Genomic DNA, 18,155 nt, shown 5'->3' with positions numbered 1-18,155 from the left:
TTAAATTAGCCAAAATAAAATGAATAATGATTTTAGGTAATTTATTTAAGTAACTTTTATAATAGAGCAATCTATAAATTTCCATATGAACATTAATATCTGCTTGGAAATCCTAGCATTTGCTAAACAGTTCGAAACTTCATTTTTGAATTTTGATTAAGTATTTATTGCTAGGCAGGAATAAAAAAAGGGAAAATTAGTATGTTTATGTTTTCTCTAGTTCTGCCTGAACAACTTCTGGCTATGGTAGTTAGTCTATCACTATTGCTCAAGCATCTTAAATTAAACCAGACTATCAGTTGAGCCAACAATTTTTTAGATCCCTAGGTTAAGAAAAATTTAGTATATGGGAAAATATTTCTCACAACTCCTTCCCTCAGCATTTTATATGAATTCTGCTGATCATTAATAGATTAAAGACAATCAGATCCAAGTATGGTGTGCATTCTCTGTACTAGGAACTGATTTCAGAGCATGGCACATATTATATATAACTCATCCTAAAACTATCTTGAGAAGGTGGGTATTGAGGACTGTACGTGCAGGAGGGAAAGTAGATTGGTTAATTTATAAAACAAGAACTTGTGACTTGACCAGGGTCACTCTTCAAAGCTTACTCTCTTAGCTATCATAAGTATTGCTTTCTAGATTCTTCATATTGGATCAAAAGACCATAAAAAGTCCCCAGTGTGATATTAAAAAACTCTTAAGTTGTCAAATCACATCTTGAATTTGATTGGCAATACTGACATGAATCCTGCAGTCATCAAGGATCGTAAGGACTTTATACCAGTACAGAACAGTTAACCTTTCTGTCCTGGCCAGAAATCTAATTTGAGCAGTTTTACTTTGATGCTCTATTTTTGATTAGTTAAGCCATTCATCCTGTTTGACAATGTTGTGTAGTGTTGCTATGCTTACTTTAAGCAGCTGTCACATTCCAGCCCAGAAGTGGGTGAAATGATTTTTGTTTATATGTAATTTAAAAAGGGCTTTTAGATGCCCTGAGTTGGCAATATGTCAATGTTAAAGACTATTTATCCCTCCAACTTAGCAAGCCTGAAAGACTTTCAAAATTCCTCATGTAACTTTATTTAAAAAAAACTTCTGCCATTCAATTGTTCACAAACTTTTTAATGCAACTATTTCTAACTCTATTATTAAGTCTGTGATTGTAATGATGCTGTCCTTGCAGAAGATATTCATTTTTTAATATTGAATTCATTCTAAATTTGTATGGGACTACTCATATCGTATATCCTGCCTTTCTGAAAGAGATTATAACATTTAAAACAGGATGGCTTTTCTGATCTACATGTATAGATGGAAAGAAATTTAAATTCCTCCTACAGAGATCTTACTCATGTGTATAAATTTATATGACAATACAAAAATTTATTCAATTAACATTTATTTTATACCGTTTTTGTGTCTGAATCAAGACAAAGTACTAGGGATTGAGGGACCAGTTCTGCATTCAGGGAATGCATAAACTAATAGAAAAAAAAGCAAACATATAAAACCATACTCTTAATATTCTTTAGCCACAAACTAATTCTACCTCCAAAATGTGTTACTAACTAAAGTTAATGGAGTTTTGGGTTTAGCGACCCAAGAAATCATCTCAATTCTCCTTGTCACTTCCCTGTGTAGATAGCTCATCTTCCCAGCTCTGATTATCCCTATTCAGATAATAAAAAAACAAACAAATGATTACAAAGAGTAACTTTAAAATCAGTAACTTCTTCAAGAAAAGAATATCCAACCCCAAACAGTCAATCTCTTTATCCTCGTACATACAAAACAACCAGTTAGTTGTTTTACTTGAACTGTCACTTAACAAGTCAGTTTAGTATCTGGACATAGAATTGGTTTGAATAAAAAGCATTATCTTCAATGATAAGTTAATGATCTTATTTTCAAATTATATATACTTTAATTTGGGGATTCATTTTTCAAAAACAAAGATATTAGCTGGGCATGGTGACATGGACCTGTGGTCTCAGCCACGCAGGAGGCTGAGGTGGGAAGATTGCTTGAGTGCAGGAGGTGGAGGCTGCAGTGAGCCATGATCATGCCACTGCACTCCAGCCTGGGCAACAGGGTGAGACCTCATCTCAATTAAAAAAAAAAGATGTATTTATTTTACATTATCACCATTATTTGATTATAACACTATGGTTTTATCAAAATTGGGATTCTTAAAACACATCATTCATACAATATAGTTCTTTAGTAGAATAATATTTACTTTTAGTGACCTGAATATGCGATTACAGTTCTTCACTTTTTATATCACATTTTAACTGAGCACACAAAGTGTTAACAGAAGGAAAGTGTTAACATTTAATTGCCTGTGAAATATTTTCAGAGTTAGCTTTGATGTGAAAACACAATAGTTACATAGAGAAGTATAATGCTGTAATGTTGAAACACTCAACCCGATGAAAATTTTTTATCTGTAAAGAAGAGAAGCCACAATAAAGAGTCTTTAAAATGCATCTCTGATAAGAAGAAGCTTTCACTTTCTTCATTATTTACTTGTTCTTGCTTATTTTCATATTTACCTGTTTGTTATGCCACCATTCCTTTTTTAGTGACTCATCAGTATTGCCAACCTGATTAACCATTCCCTAGTTAAAAGAAAAAAAAAGAATAGTAATTGGTACATGCTCAGATGAGTTAATTCAATGCTGTTTATCTGGATGAAAAGTAAAAAAGGCAGTCAATCCGTTAAAAGTTTCTAAATGTTTGATGGTGACATATCATGTAACCTTAACATCTGGATGACTGGATTTTAATCTTTATATCCAGATGTCTGGCATCAGGCAGACAGAACCTCAGTGGTTCAATCAGTCATCAACTTTCATTGAGCACCCCCCTTGTGTTGTACAACTCAGCGAGGGATGTAGAACATCACCTTATGTATGCGCTACTACAAAATCCTCTTAATTAGTCCTTCTGACTCTATTCTCTCCTCATTCCAAAATACCAGAATACTAAAACACCCTTTTCAAAATCTTAGTTATTTGCTCAAAATACTTGCCTTGCCTCAGGTTTCCACTGAACTTTCGTGGCTGCATAGAGCTGTAATAGGAGTGTTATAAGAACCCCACTTGTATTTGATCATGTTACACACACTCTCTATGTGTAACCCCTTACTCTGCGGTAGCCTGGAGTCAGTAATACCCAGTTACCTGAGCTGTTTTTATGCTTGTTTATATATAATGCATATCAGACCCAAAAACACTTCAGGTCATAGTAGTCACTCTATGAATGGAGGTAGTTTTCTAATCAACCAGTGATCAACATTAGTAATACATGTCAAACCCAGCTTCTAGTAAAAAAAGAAATGTTTAATAACTGTCCTTTATAAATTTCTTTTCTTAATCTTAATACCACATTTCCTTGACTCTAAAATCCCATTGATCATAAGAGGTTCAACTTGAAACAACTTTTTGCCTAAAAAAGAAGTCCTATTTCATTAAATGTAGGCAAAATCCATAAAACCCAGGCTGATTTTACAAATGTTACAGTGTGAAAAATCATGCTTCCTGAAGAAATACAGTTTTGTTTTTATTGCTACTATTACTATTACCTTTACAATTCCCTTTTGCCTTATGTTCCCAGCAAACTAAATTAATTGCTTTGAGGAAAGGGAGGAATCTAAAATAATTCCAAAACTTTCATCAAATGATGCCACGCGATGAAATAAAATGTGTAGAATAATAAGAAGAATTCAGTTCTGTCCATATTGAGATTGACACCAAGGGGGAAATGTTTAGTTGGCCATTTAAAAATATGAATGGCCCTCTGTAGAGAAACCTGCAGATGAGCATTTGGAAGATGTTTTAATGTCATTCTTTTAGTTGCAGATCCACTCAAGCTATTTCATATATAGGAGACATGAGGAGTAATAAAAGGAACCACTTGAGCCCATAGCTACTAAAGCTGGAAGATATTTTGAGAATCAAGATAGTTCCAAAGAGTCCCACATAAGGAGTTTGTGAGTCTTTATTCTAAGCCTCAACTCATTATACTTTCCTTTTTGAATTACTATTTGATAAATATTTGTTATGTATTAGTCCCTAGGCTAAGCATTTTATATGTTTTATCTCATGCAATATTCACAATTCCTGTGATTTATATTCTATTATGTTCTATTATCCACATTTATAAATGAGAAACAGCTTTTGAGAATTTAAGCAACTTACCTAAGTTCCCTCAGCTAATTAGTGGTAAAGCTGGGATTTAACCTCAGCTTTTACCCAAGTCCTCAGTAGGACAATAGTAGGCACTTAGTGGGTACTATGCCCTATTCTGTCTCTGAATATACCTTACACTACTCTCCATTGGCCTCTTCTATTCCCCTGTAATTTCAGCCTGTATATGACCCATCCTAATCTCTCTAGGCCCATCCATATCATGACTTTTCAATTTAATTCTCATTGTTAATCGATGATTTATTTCTCTGTGAAAAAGTCTGTTTATCTCAAAGCACATATTTGAATTAAACTATGCAGTTCATAAATATTGCTTAGTCTATATATTGGTTGCCCTCAGGTCAGGTGCCTATTCTTCACTGATTAACTGTTATTTAAAAGACCAGTCAGGCCAAACAGAAGCTGCATGTGGGGTAGCTTCCTTAAGAAGAGAGTATTAATGAGGCAACAGTAGAAACATCTCTACAATAAAAGACAGATAGGAGGTGAAGCTATGGGAATTGATAGGACTACAGCAGACCAAAAAGAGAGGTGTCCACATAACAGAAACCTAAGAAACAAACATATAACAATTAATCAGAGTAAGAGAAGTCAGTGCAAGAAATTAACATAAAACAGAAAACTAAGAGAACCAGTAGAAAAATAGAAAATGATGTTAAGGAATCCTATGAAGATTTTTGAAAAAAGAAAGTACATTCCACAACAAAAAATGCTTCAGAAATGTCAGTTCATTTATTTTATATATATACATACATACACATATATACACACACACAATCTATCCTACTATAGTAGGATAACATATACATATATATTATATGTATGTATGCATAACTGTAAATATTTCCTACTATAATCCAGGGGACAACAGGGTTGGAAAAGAACAGGTCTTGTTGCTTTCATAGAGGAGGAAACAAATGTTAATCATCACAAAAATTAATACATAATTTCAATGATGAGACATAACACAGAGAAAAGATACATGGTACTTTGAGAGCATAGACTAAGAGTACCTGATACTGTATGAGAGTTCAGGGAAAACTTGCCTTAGATTGATGCCTGAGCTGCAGTTTAAAAGATGGGTGGGTATTGACCAGGTGAAGTAGAGGGGAGAAGAGGTTTCAGACAGAGATAATGGAATATATAAAGCCTCTTTGGCAAAAGGGAATATGATGACTGATAAAAGTCACTTCTGTGGCTGGAGTGGAGAGAGTAGAGACTTGACAAGAAAGAGATAATGCTAGAGAGGTGGATAGGAGACTCACACACAAAACTTTGAGGGTCATGTTAATGAGTCTGCTGTTTTGTTACCCTGCATGCAATAAGCTGGGAGGGAAAACAGAATGGTTGACATAATCAGATGAATATTCTGAGACAATTGCTCTAGCTGTAATAGGCAGAAGAGATCAAAGAGTGGTATTATACAAGATTATTTCTGTTTCAGTTAACAAAATTCCCACTCATACTGGTTTAAGAAAAAAGACCATGTGTCGGCTCCTAAATTGTAAAGTGTAGCCAAGAGCAGATATTCAAGCATTTGGGGATCTGGATGCTCAATGATGTTTTCAGGAATATCTGCATCACAGTTCTGCTTTCTACTGTATTGCTTTATTTTTAGGCAGGATCTACTTTTTTGGGGGTGAGATGACAGCTGGCAGCCTGATACGTAAGATAAAAAATCTCATATATTATCACCCCAGCAGAAAGAGAACCTCCTTTTCTCTGTAGTTCCAACAAATATCCCAGGATGGACACTTACTAAACAACTTGGGTCACATGTGAATCTATGAAACAACAATTATGGTCAAGGAAGAGGATATACTCATGGTAAGAGAAGAATGACTTGCTCACTCTTCTAGAGCCAGGTGGTACTGTGAATCCCACCTGAACAACATGAACTGAAAAGAGGAAAGGAACAGTCTCCACAGAAAAATATGGATGCCATCACCAGAAGTGGAAGATTTAAAGTAATTATGGAGGGACAGGTTAACAGGATCTTATGATATCCCTGAAATGAGATAGCCATAGTTTGAATTAAGGGTAAAGAGTAAACTCATAGGATTTTGTAATGAATTAGACAAGAGAGTAAGAGAGATTGAGATACCAGGAATATGTCCTAAATTTCATGTTTAAATAACTGGTAAGGTCATTCATGGAGAGTGTCAACACCGTAAGTGAGCCAGGTTTAGAAGTAGGGAGAGAAGGGAAAGATGTGAGTTTAATTTGGAATACATTGAGTTGGAAGTGCCATTGAGACTTATGAGAGACTTTAAGAAGACAGTTGGATATATAGGACTGAAGATCAGGAAAGACATCACGCCTATAGGGATAAGCTTCACCCAGGACTGGAACAGTCCATTGGTTTGAAGGTTACCAGTGATCATGGACAGTCATAAAGGCAGAAGCCTGATTACAGTCAGTGGAATGGATAAAAGGTGAGGAAATAAAGACAGCAAGTATATAGTAGTCATTGTGGTAGTATTAACTATGTATGCAAATTTACTGCTATTTCCTTCCCTGATAAATAGAGTTTAATTTGCTTCTTTTGGATTCTGGGCTGGCCTTAGTAACTTGCTTGACCAGAAGAATGTAGTAGGAATAATGTTCTGGCACTTCCAATGCTACATCATAAGAAGACTTCTAACTTCTGCCTGAGCCTCCTGGAACACATGTAAAGAAGCCCAAATAGCCAGCTATGTCTTGGGCAAATTATTAAACCCCTTAAACCTCAGTTTTCTTATTTGCATAATGATAAGCACAGCACTCAATATTTGCCAGTTGCTGCTGTATCGCTATTTTCTGATTAATCTGTAATGAAGTGAATTTGTACCATAAACAGAGATAAGATTTGGCTAACTTCCCCTTTACAAAGGATTATTTTCATAATATTTTGACCCTACAATAATTTTGGTGTTCACTATTTATGATTTTATCATAAACCAACTCACTAGTCAACTAAAATGTATACAATTAAAATTCTTAAAGGAAATAAATGTGATATCCTGTGCTTTTTGTGACAATGTAGGAACATTCAGTGGTGATATTTTCAGGAGCACTTTGCCATTCAAGCAGGGTTTTTCTGAAGTTACAAATAGCCGTACTCTAATATCATTTCCAGAAATACCACTTCTTCAAGTCAGAGAATTAAATTACCAGTTTAATCTAGTAACTGTTATAACTCCAAAGAGAGAATTTCAGGAAATACCACTCTCAGATTAAGTGTTCCTAAGAATGCCATCTTAAAGGGGAATTTATGGGTAGAATATGGCTACTAATTTTATGTAACTTGCATCTTTCAAAGGAGAAGAAAATAAGGACGATCAAGACACCACACCTGGATATATATAACAACTTGCATCCACATAACACACACAAATTTCCATAACTTCGCTGGACTCGGTTTTCATATATAACTCAGGGAACATGCATTTTGCAGCCATGAGAGGAAAGGAGGCTCTTTTGACTCTCACTTCCTGAAAACCTCTTCCCCATCACGCTTGCAGACAGGGAAGGGAATATTGTCCTAGTTGCTCTTAGAAATCTGACTGTTGGTTTGCTGCATGTTTTCCACCAGCTGAGGTGAAGTGGGCTAATACAAACTCAGAAACCCAAGTGTTCACTGCAGAAGATTTATAGATGACAAAATCCCATCCTTACTTCGATCTTTTTCTGAGTTCCATTTCTTTTTTTTCCCTGCTTTTTAAAAGAAAATAAGACCTTTCTGGATCCGAACCACTGGAAAACCAATTTCCAAAGGTCCCTTGTCTAAAAAGAAGTATGTATGACTGCAAATGCTGTGTTGTGCTGAGCAGACATCAGCCTTCAATCTTAGTACATTGAAAATGAGATTAATTGAGCAACATGGCATGGAGAATATTGTTTTAAATTGTACATTAACCACCCCTTGTATTATATCCAGACCACTGAAAAGGCTCTAACTACTTCGAATTATCATTATCATATTCATTGAGAATATTAGGTATGCTTGCAAAGTTATAAAGCAATTGAGATTTGATTTGAAAAAGTTTAATTTTCATTCATTTGAACCAAAAATTTCATATTTTCTGCTTAATTATATTAAATGAAACAAAATATGGTAATGTGTTTAAAAATTGAAGTTTAAAAAACTAAACCAATATTTGAATTTTTTTCCTGTCTGATCCTATTAAAAACAAATCTCCAATGTCTCCATAGAAGTATCAAAAGGAGAAAATGTACCTAGCACAGTTTCTAACAAAAGTGGATAACCCAGACTTATGTTGGACATATACACAAATCTCTATCACGCCCTCTTGAATTCTTTTCGTGTAAAATCTCACACTCTGAAATCATGAGTAAAGACTTATATCTGTGTGCTAAAAGTCAGCGTTCCCTGTCAGGCCATGATGCTGACAGAGTGACAGCGGCCATAATATTTTTTAACTCAGCCCTTATCCCTCCCTTATGGAATGATTCCCATTCCTTTAAGCTTCATGACTGCATAAGCATGAGCAAATCACACCAGAGAGAAAGAGAAACCTTCCTGAGAACAGTAGCATTGCCAAGCTCTAGTAAAGAGTCTGTATGCTTTTTTTAAATTAATGTATGTAACCACAAATCCTTAGGAATTTTAAATCAATGTACATATAAGAGGATTAAACAATTATCAATATTTGTTCTCTGTGAATAGCTACTTTAGATACTTTAAGGATCTCTTTTTAAAATCTCTCTCAATGGTAAACTTGTGAGAATTATCCCAATCATTGTCTCAACCTAATTTTCCACTTAATTGTTCAATTTTTTCATATCAGTTCTTTCTAGAGGAGATTTAGGGTGATGAATATGAGACAAGTCTGTTTTACATACACACATGCACACACACGCATACATGATATGATTAATACAATAAAGTTTAAAAGGCTGTAAAAAGAAGGAAGAAAACTCAAGTCTGTCTCACTTCAGTATAATTTGTGTAGGTTTTCTTATGTTGGCACTCTAGCAGTATAAAAAAAATCAGCCCAATACCTTTAAATATTTTATTGACAATATTAGTATATATTATCAAGATATTTTCAGGCAGGTAGTAAAAGTAAATATGACTTAACTCATGCCTTCTATTGTACTATAGGTATTAAAATGATGTGATGTTGTATAGTCTTTTTTAAAAAAGCATGTGTTACTGTCCTGAATAACCTCTATCTTCCCTTCACACACAAACGACTTGATAGTATATGGTACAGTTCTAAGATAAAGGAAAAGTTTCATTTAGCAGGTTCACTTGAAATATATTTAAAATGAAAATATGACATTTTCATTTGTGACATCAACAGGACCTAAACTGGGTACATGAGAATGGTAAATATTCAGACTTATCTGAAAAGCCAACTGTTTAAGTATTTTCAGCTCACATGTAAAGATTTCATGTCAATGAACAGTAATTCCATTGGGGTGTTATTTTAAAAGATCATGAGCCAAAATATTTCTTGTAGTAAAAAATTTTATTTATGGTGGAATTTCCAAAATTTCTTGTATCTTGAAATGATCCACAAAGTACCATTTTGTGCTTACATTTAAAAGATACATTTCTTACAAGAAAAGATCAAAATATATACATTAGGCAGTATTATATTTTTATTTAATACAATATAACTAAAGGATTAAAGAGAAAAGAAATAGTTAAATATATTTAAAATTCCATTTAACTGATTCTCAGCTGTTTTAATGTTTTAAAGAAAAAAATAAAGCTCTAAACACCGGAGACATTTTGATGAGCAATATTTATAATATATATATATGTATATATAAGTTAAGCATTGCAACAAGCTACCCTCAATCAATGGCCCCCTATCAGAAATAGTATTACTGGAACTATGTATTAATATCTAAGCAAAGAATAATAAAGAAGAAGAAAGTATTATTTGCAATGATGACTTTTTAGTTAAATACACTTTCTTATAAAGTGGCAAGGTAATCTTTACAAATTTACAACTGAAAAGAAATCTTTATATACATGTTGTCTTGGTTTGGGACTTTTTGAAGCCTTCTTCTTCCTGTGTATTAGGCCCTCCTGGAAGAAGTCATATAGACCAGAAAATTAGTTCATAGCACATGATAGATAAGCCTGGAACTAGAAGCCCCTGGAGTTGCAGGCTGTGAATCGGTACTGGCAACCGGAGAGAGAGAAGCCAGATCCTGGAGAGGCAACCCAGGTTGCTCTGAGGAGGTGATCCGGTCCACTATGTTGGATAAGCAATCCAAGCTGGATAAGGAGTTTTTATCTGTAGCATATACTAAGGATACAAGGAGAAAAGCATTAAAAAATAATTAGCCCAAGATAGACAGATTTGCTTATGTTGCTCCTTAAATTGTAGGTCAGCTCCTCTGACACCCAGAGGTCAGGTGGTCATAGAAAGCCTAACATAGAAATTTGCAGCAAATATCTGGCAATTCCTGAGGGGTAGAGGTGGGGAGTGGGGAAGCCCCCTGATAATATTTCAAGCAACAGTGTGTGTGCATGTGTGTATGCATGTGTGCGTGCGTGTCTGCTAGGGGGATTTGGAGCAGAAGATGTGTTTATTTTGCTTTACCAAATCCTCCCTATAAGAACCATCACTTCCATTCTCCCTTCCCCAATACTATCAGGAAGAACAGAATTTTATAGGCTGAATTGTTAGGTTGAACTGGTCTTTAAACTCCTGTGAAGTTATCAATTCTTACCATTTGATACATCAGGACAGTAGATGCTGTCAAAAGTACTGCTCTTTCTGGACCAGACAGGACTGTTACATTCGGGCTATAATACAAGACACACAACAAAGTTTGTTTTCAGGTCTTGGCAAAAGATGTTCTGACCAACGGTGAGGCTGTGCTTGCCCACCAGCTCTGTAACCGAACACTGTCAATCACCTTCACTGCCTTGATTTAGGAAGGGCTAGCCCTCTCCAAATTCCCAGGGCACTGAGGTCAATCTCTGTGCTTGAAGAAGAGGAGAGCAGCAGCAAAGGGAAGAGGGGGTGGAATTCAGCAGCAATGTGCATTGGGTTAACCATGCAAAATGGATTGGAGTAGAAGAAAGCCACACTAATTCAGGGAAAGAACACTTTCCCAGGGCAAAAACACATTAAAACCTGGCAGCCTTGGAGCAAACGCCCTCTAAAAAGAATGCATCAACATCTTTCAGCCAGGCCTCATTGGAGCAGGAACTGGGGCCGTGTGGGTATTTCTTTCCATTTCCTCATTAAGTTAGAAACGGTGCCTTTAGATATTAGTGTAGGGCATGATCCACAGATGGCATATTTTGAAAATAAATTCAGGAATGGAGAAAACATCTGAGTGATCATTCACAGCCACCCATCTTCCATGTCAACACTCGATTACAGTGTACACCTAGAACCTGCTAGGAAGTTAAACTAAAATCTTGTTCAGCAGCGGTTTGGGGAGTCTTTCTAAATGTGGACCCCTCTCTTCTTTTAAAGCAACTCAGCATCTGCCTCCACCCCACTCTCCCCACCACACCAGGTTAAATGAGGTGTAAGGACTTTAGAAAAGATTAGGGTAGCCTAGCAGGTACCAGATCTATTGCTTACCATGCCATCAGAGCAGTTGGAGGTGGGGCTGGTGGGCTCCGAGCAGCTCTGTCCCGGCAGGCTATAGTAGTTCTCCACCTGCTCTCTCAGCAACTCCTGCAGGCTCTCGATGTAGCGGATGGCATTCCTGAGGATCTCCACCTTGGGCAGCCTCTGGTTGGGGTTAGTCGTGGTACACCTCTTGAGGGTTTCGAAAGCCTGGTTGACCTTCTTCAGGCGCCTCCGCTCGCGCATAGTGGCTGCCTTCCGCCGATCCATGGTGGTGGACTTCCTCTTGCAGGCTTTGCAGGCCCACATGAGGCAGTGACCAGCCTGGTGGTGGCCGGTAGGCGCTCGCACGTGCTCGTCCTCGTCTGAGCCCTGAAGCTCTGCTTTGTGCGCTCCGAAGGCAGCCACTCGCGGCACAAACTCGTCCCCAAATTCACCTTCGGGGGACGGTATGCAGGAGCCGTCGTAGAAGTACTCAGATGGTGAGAACTGGCAGCCATCCATCACGTCCATCCTGCTGAGAGGCAGGCGGTGCACCTGGACGGCAGCGAGAGGGATGGGGAGAAACGGGAGCCTGGCGCCTCCGCCGACGGGCAAATCCCGGGCGGAGCTCCCTAGTCTGTCGCTCCGGTAATTAACAAGGGCAGACGCCTGTTGGCCTGGGTAGACAAGCTGGGGTTGGGGTTCTTTATATATTCTTTCGGGAGGGAGGCCGGCCCCAGTGGCCAGGCACTATTAGCATATCGCACCGCAACCCCCGCGGGGGCTGTCTGGACAAACCTCCGCCTTTCCTCTACAGACAATCTGCTGTGTACTGCCCCTTTTGACGCTAATGGTTTTACTGCATTTTTGCTGGGGCGGCAGTGGGTCCCCAACCTGCTCATTTGCACTCTCTAGATAAGCTAAAACAAGGGATCACTTAAGGAGTGTTTCACACAAAAGTGACGAAGGCAGTCCAACTTTTTGCAATTGGACACACATTTTTAAAATAGTGGTAATAAATAGAAATCCCTTTCAGCTGGCACCAAGAGCTGACCTGCCCTCCCAATCCTGGGCGTGAGGAATTACCTGATTTGGGGGTGTTTGTTTCTCTTTTTCATGAACTTTAATTATCTCGAAAATTTTTTCCAGCAATTGGATTGAATAACGGTTACTAAAAACTTGAAGTGGCATTTTCAATCTTGGAGTGAATACAGGGTTTGCCTTTCAAAATCTATTTTGTATAGCTTCAGATGAGTAAAGTTTTGCTCAGATTGTCATTTATTCTAGGCTCTACCTTATTGAGGGTAGGGAGGGAGGTTCCTTTTCCCATGACTGGGCTTGCTCTGAGTTCTCCCTGTATGTCTGCTCATCTAAAAGGAGGTGGGGCACAGGAGGGCCAGGTGACCAGGAACATTCCTTCCGTTCTTGCTTCCTTCATTTTCCCCTTCTGTACGTATTTGTTGAGCACCTTCTCCTTTGTGCCAGGCCTTCCCTAGATCCTGAGCAGGCCAAAGACCTGCACTGAAAGTGTCTCTAAGATTTCCAATAGAAGAAGCCCAGTTTTCGACGGCAAACTCCCTTTCCAGGGGTGAGTCTCCTTTCTCCCTCTCTTTCTGCTCCGCCCTGTCATTTCTACAGACTAAACAGCCAAGCTGGGCTTTGGGGTTGCTAATTTTCTGCTTTCAGGCAAACTAACACCGTTACAGATGCGTCCCAGCTGCCGCCACTGCAATCCTTGACTCGTGTAAAATTTCCAACTCCTCAAACCAGGAGTAACTTCACACACTTCAGTGACAAAAGCCTTCCAGAAAAGCAATCACAGCAGGGTCTTTAGAACTTCGATGGATAGAAGGCAAGAGGGGAGGGTTGTCATTTAAGTGAGAATGAATCTATTAATCAGCTTTTACCAATCCTCCTCCAACCTTAATCCACTTTCAGGTTATTTGGGTTGGGGAGGTGCTGTTTATATTTAGGAAAAGCAATTACTTAAGGCCTACACAATTAGTCTTGGGGTTTTGGACTAGGTCTTGTGGCCCCGTTGAAAGAAGCAGGAGTGTTCTCAACTCAATCTAGGGTAACCCAGCTCAATAAATATAGTGGCTCCGAAGTTATTGCGAGGAGGAGGGAGTTTTCCTTCCTATTATTATTATTATTTCTTTCAGTGAATGGAACTTTGTACTTTTTTTTTTTTAGAATTATTTTCTTAAAGCACCACTGGTTCATTGATCCAGCATCTTCAGGGGCCAGAGAAGTAGCAACCTTTTCAGGGTGCGATCTCTCTAAAGTGAAGACCTTGAAAACCAGAGGTGGGAGAGTGACACTGTCAGTCACTAAGGTTTGCTAGCCACACCATTGCTGTCTCCTGTCTTCTGTCCTGTCATCTCTAAGAAAAAGATCTCTCCTGAAAATCAGGTTCCCTCTCATACCAATGGGCTGCTTAATCATCTGACCAGTGGGAAATCCATCTGCACCTTTTTTAGGGCTATTAACAAGTCTATGCCTTTGAAATGAATACGGTATCCAGGGCTACGCCAGATAAAAAGAGGCAAGTTCAAGAAGAACCCAGGTGGAAACTAAGATGCCATCCACGCTGGTGGAAACATTCAAATGCACAGCAAATGCAAAGCACATTGCTACCTCTGAAATAAAATAGTGGGTAGATATCCTCCCCCAGGAATTCTCAGCCAAGTCCCACAGTTTCTATTAGCAGCCATATGACCACTTTTTTATTTTTTTGGCTGTGGAGTGCACAAATTAGCTCGGACTTGTGCTTTGGACACAAATAAACTTGGTCTTTAAAGTTTGAGTGAAAGTTAGAGGTTACGCTTCTGCTCATCTTTCAGCTAATTTCTGAAAGCACTTAACGTGATTTGTACTCAAGCCCCTCAGGGTGAAATATTTTTAACTAACAATTATTGAGAATTTTCTATTTGCCCCGCACTGTTCTCAACCCTTTCCTTAGATTAACTTAACAATCAATACTCCAAACCACCCTGTGGGAGCTATTATTGGGCCCATTGTAGAAAGAAAGTAAACTCGAGCTCCAGGGACTAGGTTATTTGCCCCAAGGTCACACAGGATTGGAAACTAGGCATCCTGTCATTATAGTTCCTACTCCTAGAGGTGATTTTGTTTGTTTTCTTCTTCAATTAATTTAGGCTCCGTGCGCTTCCTTAGGGCTCCAGAGCAGAAACTCGCAAAAGCTGGCTACTCAACATCTTTCCCTGGCTCCTGTGCCTGGGAAGACGCCGTCACTCAGGAGCCTCTGTCAGTAAGGGTAGTTCTCAGAGGTTAGAGCTGTCTCTGGTAAGGTGATCTCAAAACAAAGTTACCAGAGTGCCGCGAGCTAGTGGAACTAAAGAAGCCGAGAAAACACAAGCGCCCGGCGGCTTAATGGGCCTTGCTAGCAGGAGAACAGGGTCCCGACTTGAGAGCCCTTGGGACGCAAGTGCTGAAAATAGGATCTCAGAGTACCAAAGTAAAAAGAAATAAGACAAAACTTTTAAAACGCTGTCAGGGGCGAGAGAAGAAAGAGAGAGAGAGAGAGAGAGAGAGAGAAAAAAGGCAATATGCTAAGACAGTAGGCAGCCAGCACCACAAAGATGGCTACAGTGTCCCAATTCAGGAGCGGTCTCCCTGCTCTTTTCCCAGGGGAGACCTGGAAGGGGAAAAATAAAGAACCGGGTGAGCAACATAGAGAAAAGCATTTTTTTTTTTTTTTGAGTGGGTTGGCCAGGGAAGCATGGGAAAAGTTTTAAAAATGGCTCTGAAAAGATCTACTCAGGGCACCCTTTTGTACTCAAAGTCGGACTAGATTGGCTTTTGCTCCTCACACAAAGAATGAAAATAAGTTTTCCACTATTTCTGCAAAGAAGTGGATTTCTTGCTTGCGGAGAAAACGCACATTTATTTCATATGTAAACAGGTTATTAGAAATGACACTCCAACACTGTCTGCTAGGAAAGTCTAACCATAGGTAGATGAGGGGAAGAAAACACAGTCACCTCTGGTGCTATACATGGATACCCACTAAGGCTCTGGTGAAGTATTTATTTATTTATTTATTTATTTCATTTTATATTCTGAAAAAATAAATACATTTGATTTTCTTACAATTTAGAATTATAACCAGGTTCTAATTGCAATGACCTTTAAGTAACATCAACTTTTTTTTTTAAGTGAAATCTGTGTTAGTTTAAGCATTATGGCAACACACTAATATTGATGGACAGACCACACCAGCAAAATGATGCGCATACCTTCTTCTTCTAGTAAATTTTGCCCACCCTAGGCTTTCTGCATTATTGAAAATTCTCTATGCTTTTCTTCGAGGGAGAAACCAAATACATATAGAAGGATACATCCATTCCAATTCACTTCTGCCCCTGCCTGCAGATCCTTATCAACTCCTGGACTAAGGGAGTTGTTCTTGATATTTTTTATATTATAGATGACTTCACAATGTGCTCAACAATTGCAAATTGCTATTAGCTCTGGGAATCAGGCACACCTAAGTAAACACATTAGTACCTGCCAGAGCTGCTGGAAGAATTTGTGAAGACAGCTGAGGAAGACATTGGCCTCTGCTTGAATTAGAGGACTTCCAGGAGAGATCAAAGGCCTAAGTAAGGACATTTAGCAGCCTTGAGAGTACAGAAAGTAGCCAGTTCTTACAGCGTTATCTTTGTTCCAGCACATGGCATAGCCATTCCATCTCAGACTGACTCTGAACTAGGCTTGCAAAAAAATTGCTTTTTTCAGAGTGAAACCTCTATGATGGAGGATCATCTTTTATAAGTGTAATAGTTTAAGGGAGTGACTGGAGGGGCCTGTCAGAGAAATAGCTTGGTGGTTTGGCTCTTTGAGAAAATACTATGTTATTGATAATTTATCAATGCATTGGATTAGGCAATTAGATATTCAAAGCTTAAACAAAAATGTCAAAAAAAATTCCAGCTATGGTGTTGTGGGAGAGCGATTTTGAAATGACAAAATGGGATAAAATATTACTAGAAGAAAAACACAACTGGGTAAATTCTAACTTTAGTAAAAAAAAAAAAAAAGTCTTAATAAAGATAGAGATCACTTTCAGCATCTCAAGATTTCTCTGCTAGTTTCAGAATTAGTTGCAAACCCTAAATTCCAGCATTCCCTCCACTCCCAAAACAAATGCAAGAGTTTGAAGAAAAATAAATGAGACTGTTAGACCTAAGAGGATTTCCAGTGTTCAGGCTTGGAATTCAGTGATCCAGGTATTAAAATTAGTATGAAAGCTGGCATTTGATTTTCTGCAAATTATTTCTGTAGTAATATAATAAAGAAAATCACTCATTATTTTGTACTTGATAACTTTATACCTGCCTCTGGAAAGAGGCTTGAATTTAATCCCAAATTGCTTATCTTTACCAAGTTATTATGTCTTGATTATCTGCTTCCACAGCCCTGTTTATTTTGGCTTTGGCCTCAGTAAAGATTATCATCATTAATATCAAACAAAAACATTTTAATTGCAAACACACCAAGGATTTCACTGGAAAGCCTAACATGCCATCTGTAGCAGTGGAGGTCACATGAAGTCTTTGGGAAATATTTGCTCTATTTAATGAAGAGACTTCTATAGGCAAACTTATTCCAAACAATTTCTCAAGTTACCCAGCTAAGAGAGATAGAGAGGATTTGGCTTGCAAAGACTGAATAAAATCCATCAACAAGTAAAATCCATGAATTAATAAAAGCATTCTGCTGTTGAGCCATTTATAACACAGATCTTACTATAAGTATAGGCTAATTTATAAATTAAATGAGTTCACGTAATCAGTTACATTATTTTGTGTTGCATAATAAATTTGAATTTTAAAAATAGAAGTGTGCATATATACAATTTGGGGAAAATCCCTATTGATTCTCAGGGAGAAAATGATGGGCATCTAATAAGCATAATTAATGGGCATAGACACTACCCAGACATATTCACACATGTTTTGGTTGGATAATTTGAAATGCTTTACCACTTATTTTTTTAAGTTACTGCTCTAATTTGGAGTTCAGTAGCTAGCCACTCTTGAGAGAGAGCTTTTGGAAAACAAACGCCAAGGAGAGCCAAATTTTTCCCCAGACCATAAAATGTTGCTTATTAATTTCCCAAGGCAAGCTGGGCTCAGTGGAATGGGCCTGTAGTCCCAGCTACCTGAAAGGCTGAGGCTGGAGGATCACTTGAATCCAGGAGTTCAAGCCTGAGCAACAGGGACACATCACCCCTTAAAAAGAAAAAAAAAAGGAGGAAATAAAGAAATTGCCAATGTGCCAAGGCATCTGTTTCACAGAGCATGATGGTTAAGAACACAGGCTTGAATCCACTGATAATTGCCTGGCTCTGAATCCTGGCTCTATGCAGTAC

The 18,155-nt window shown here is 38.0% G+C and overlaps 1 protein-coding gene across 1 annotated transcript; it reads right to left on the bottom strand.

Annotated features, from left to right (window-relative positions):
• Positions 1-9,681: 9,681 nt before the first annotated feature.
• On the bottom strand, positions 9,682-12,705 carry MYF5 (myogenic factor 5). The gene is made up of 3 exons (XM_522481.8): positions 11,789-12,705; positions 10,920-10,995; positions 9,682-10,492 (listed from the first exon to the last, which is right to left on the bottom strand). The coding sequence occupies exons 1-3, from the start codon at positions 12,287-12,289 to the stop codon at positions 10,302-10,304; spliced, it is 768 nt and encodes a 255-aa protein (XP_522481.5). The 5' UTR covers positions 12,290-12,705; the 3' UTR covers positions 9,682-10,301.
• Between the last annotated feature and the right edge of the window lie 5,450 nt (positions 12,706-18,155).

The sequence above is a fragment of the Pan troglodytes genome, chromosome 10 (genome assembly GCF_028858775.2).
Source record: "Pan troglodytes isolate AG18354 chromosome 10, NHGRI_mPanTro3-v2.0_pri, whole genome shotgun sequence".
In the NCBI taxonomy this organism is placed as follows: domain Eukaryota; kingdom Metazoa; phylum Chordata; class Mammalia; order Primates; family Hominidae; genus Pan; species Pan troglodytes.
This window is presented reverse-complemented; position numbering and strand designations above follow the sequence as displayed.

Bases quoted from the DNA above. Each gene is read 5' to 3' on its own strand.
- MYF5 (XM_522481.8), bottom strand. From the start codon at position 12,289: ATGGACGTGATGGATGGCTGCCAGTTCTCACCATCTGAGTACTTCTAC. The intron at 10,996-11,788 runs GTAAGCAATAGA...CTTGTATTATAG, and splicing joins CCAACTGCTCTGATGGCATG to CCCGAATGTAACAGTCCTGT. The intron at 10,493-10,919 runs GTAAGAATTGAT...TTGTATCCTTAG, and splicing joins CTGTCCTGATGTATCAAATG to TATATGCTACAGATAAAAAC.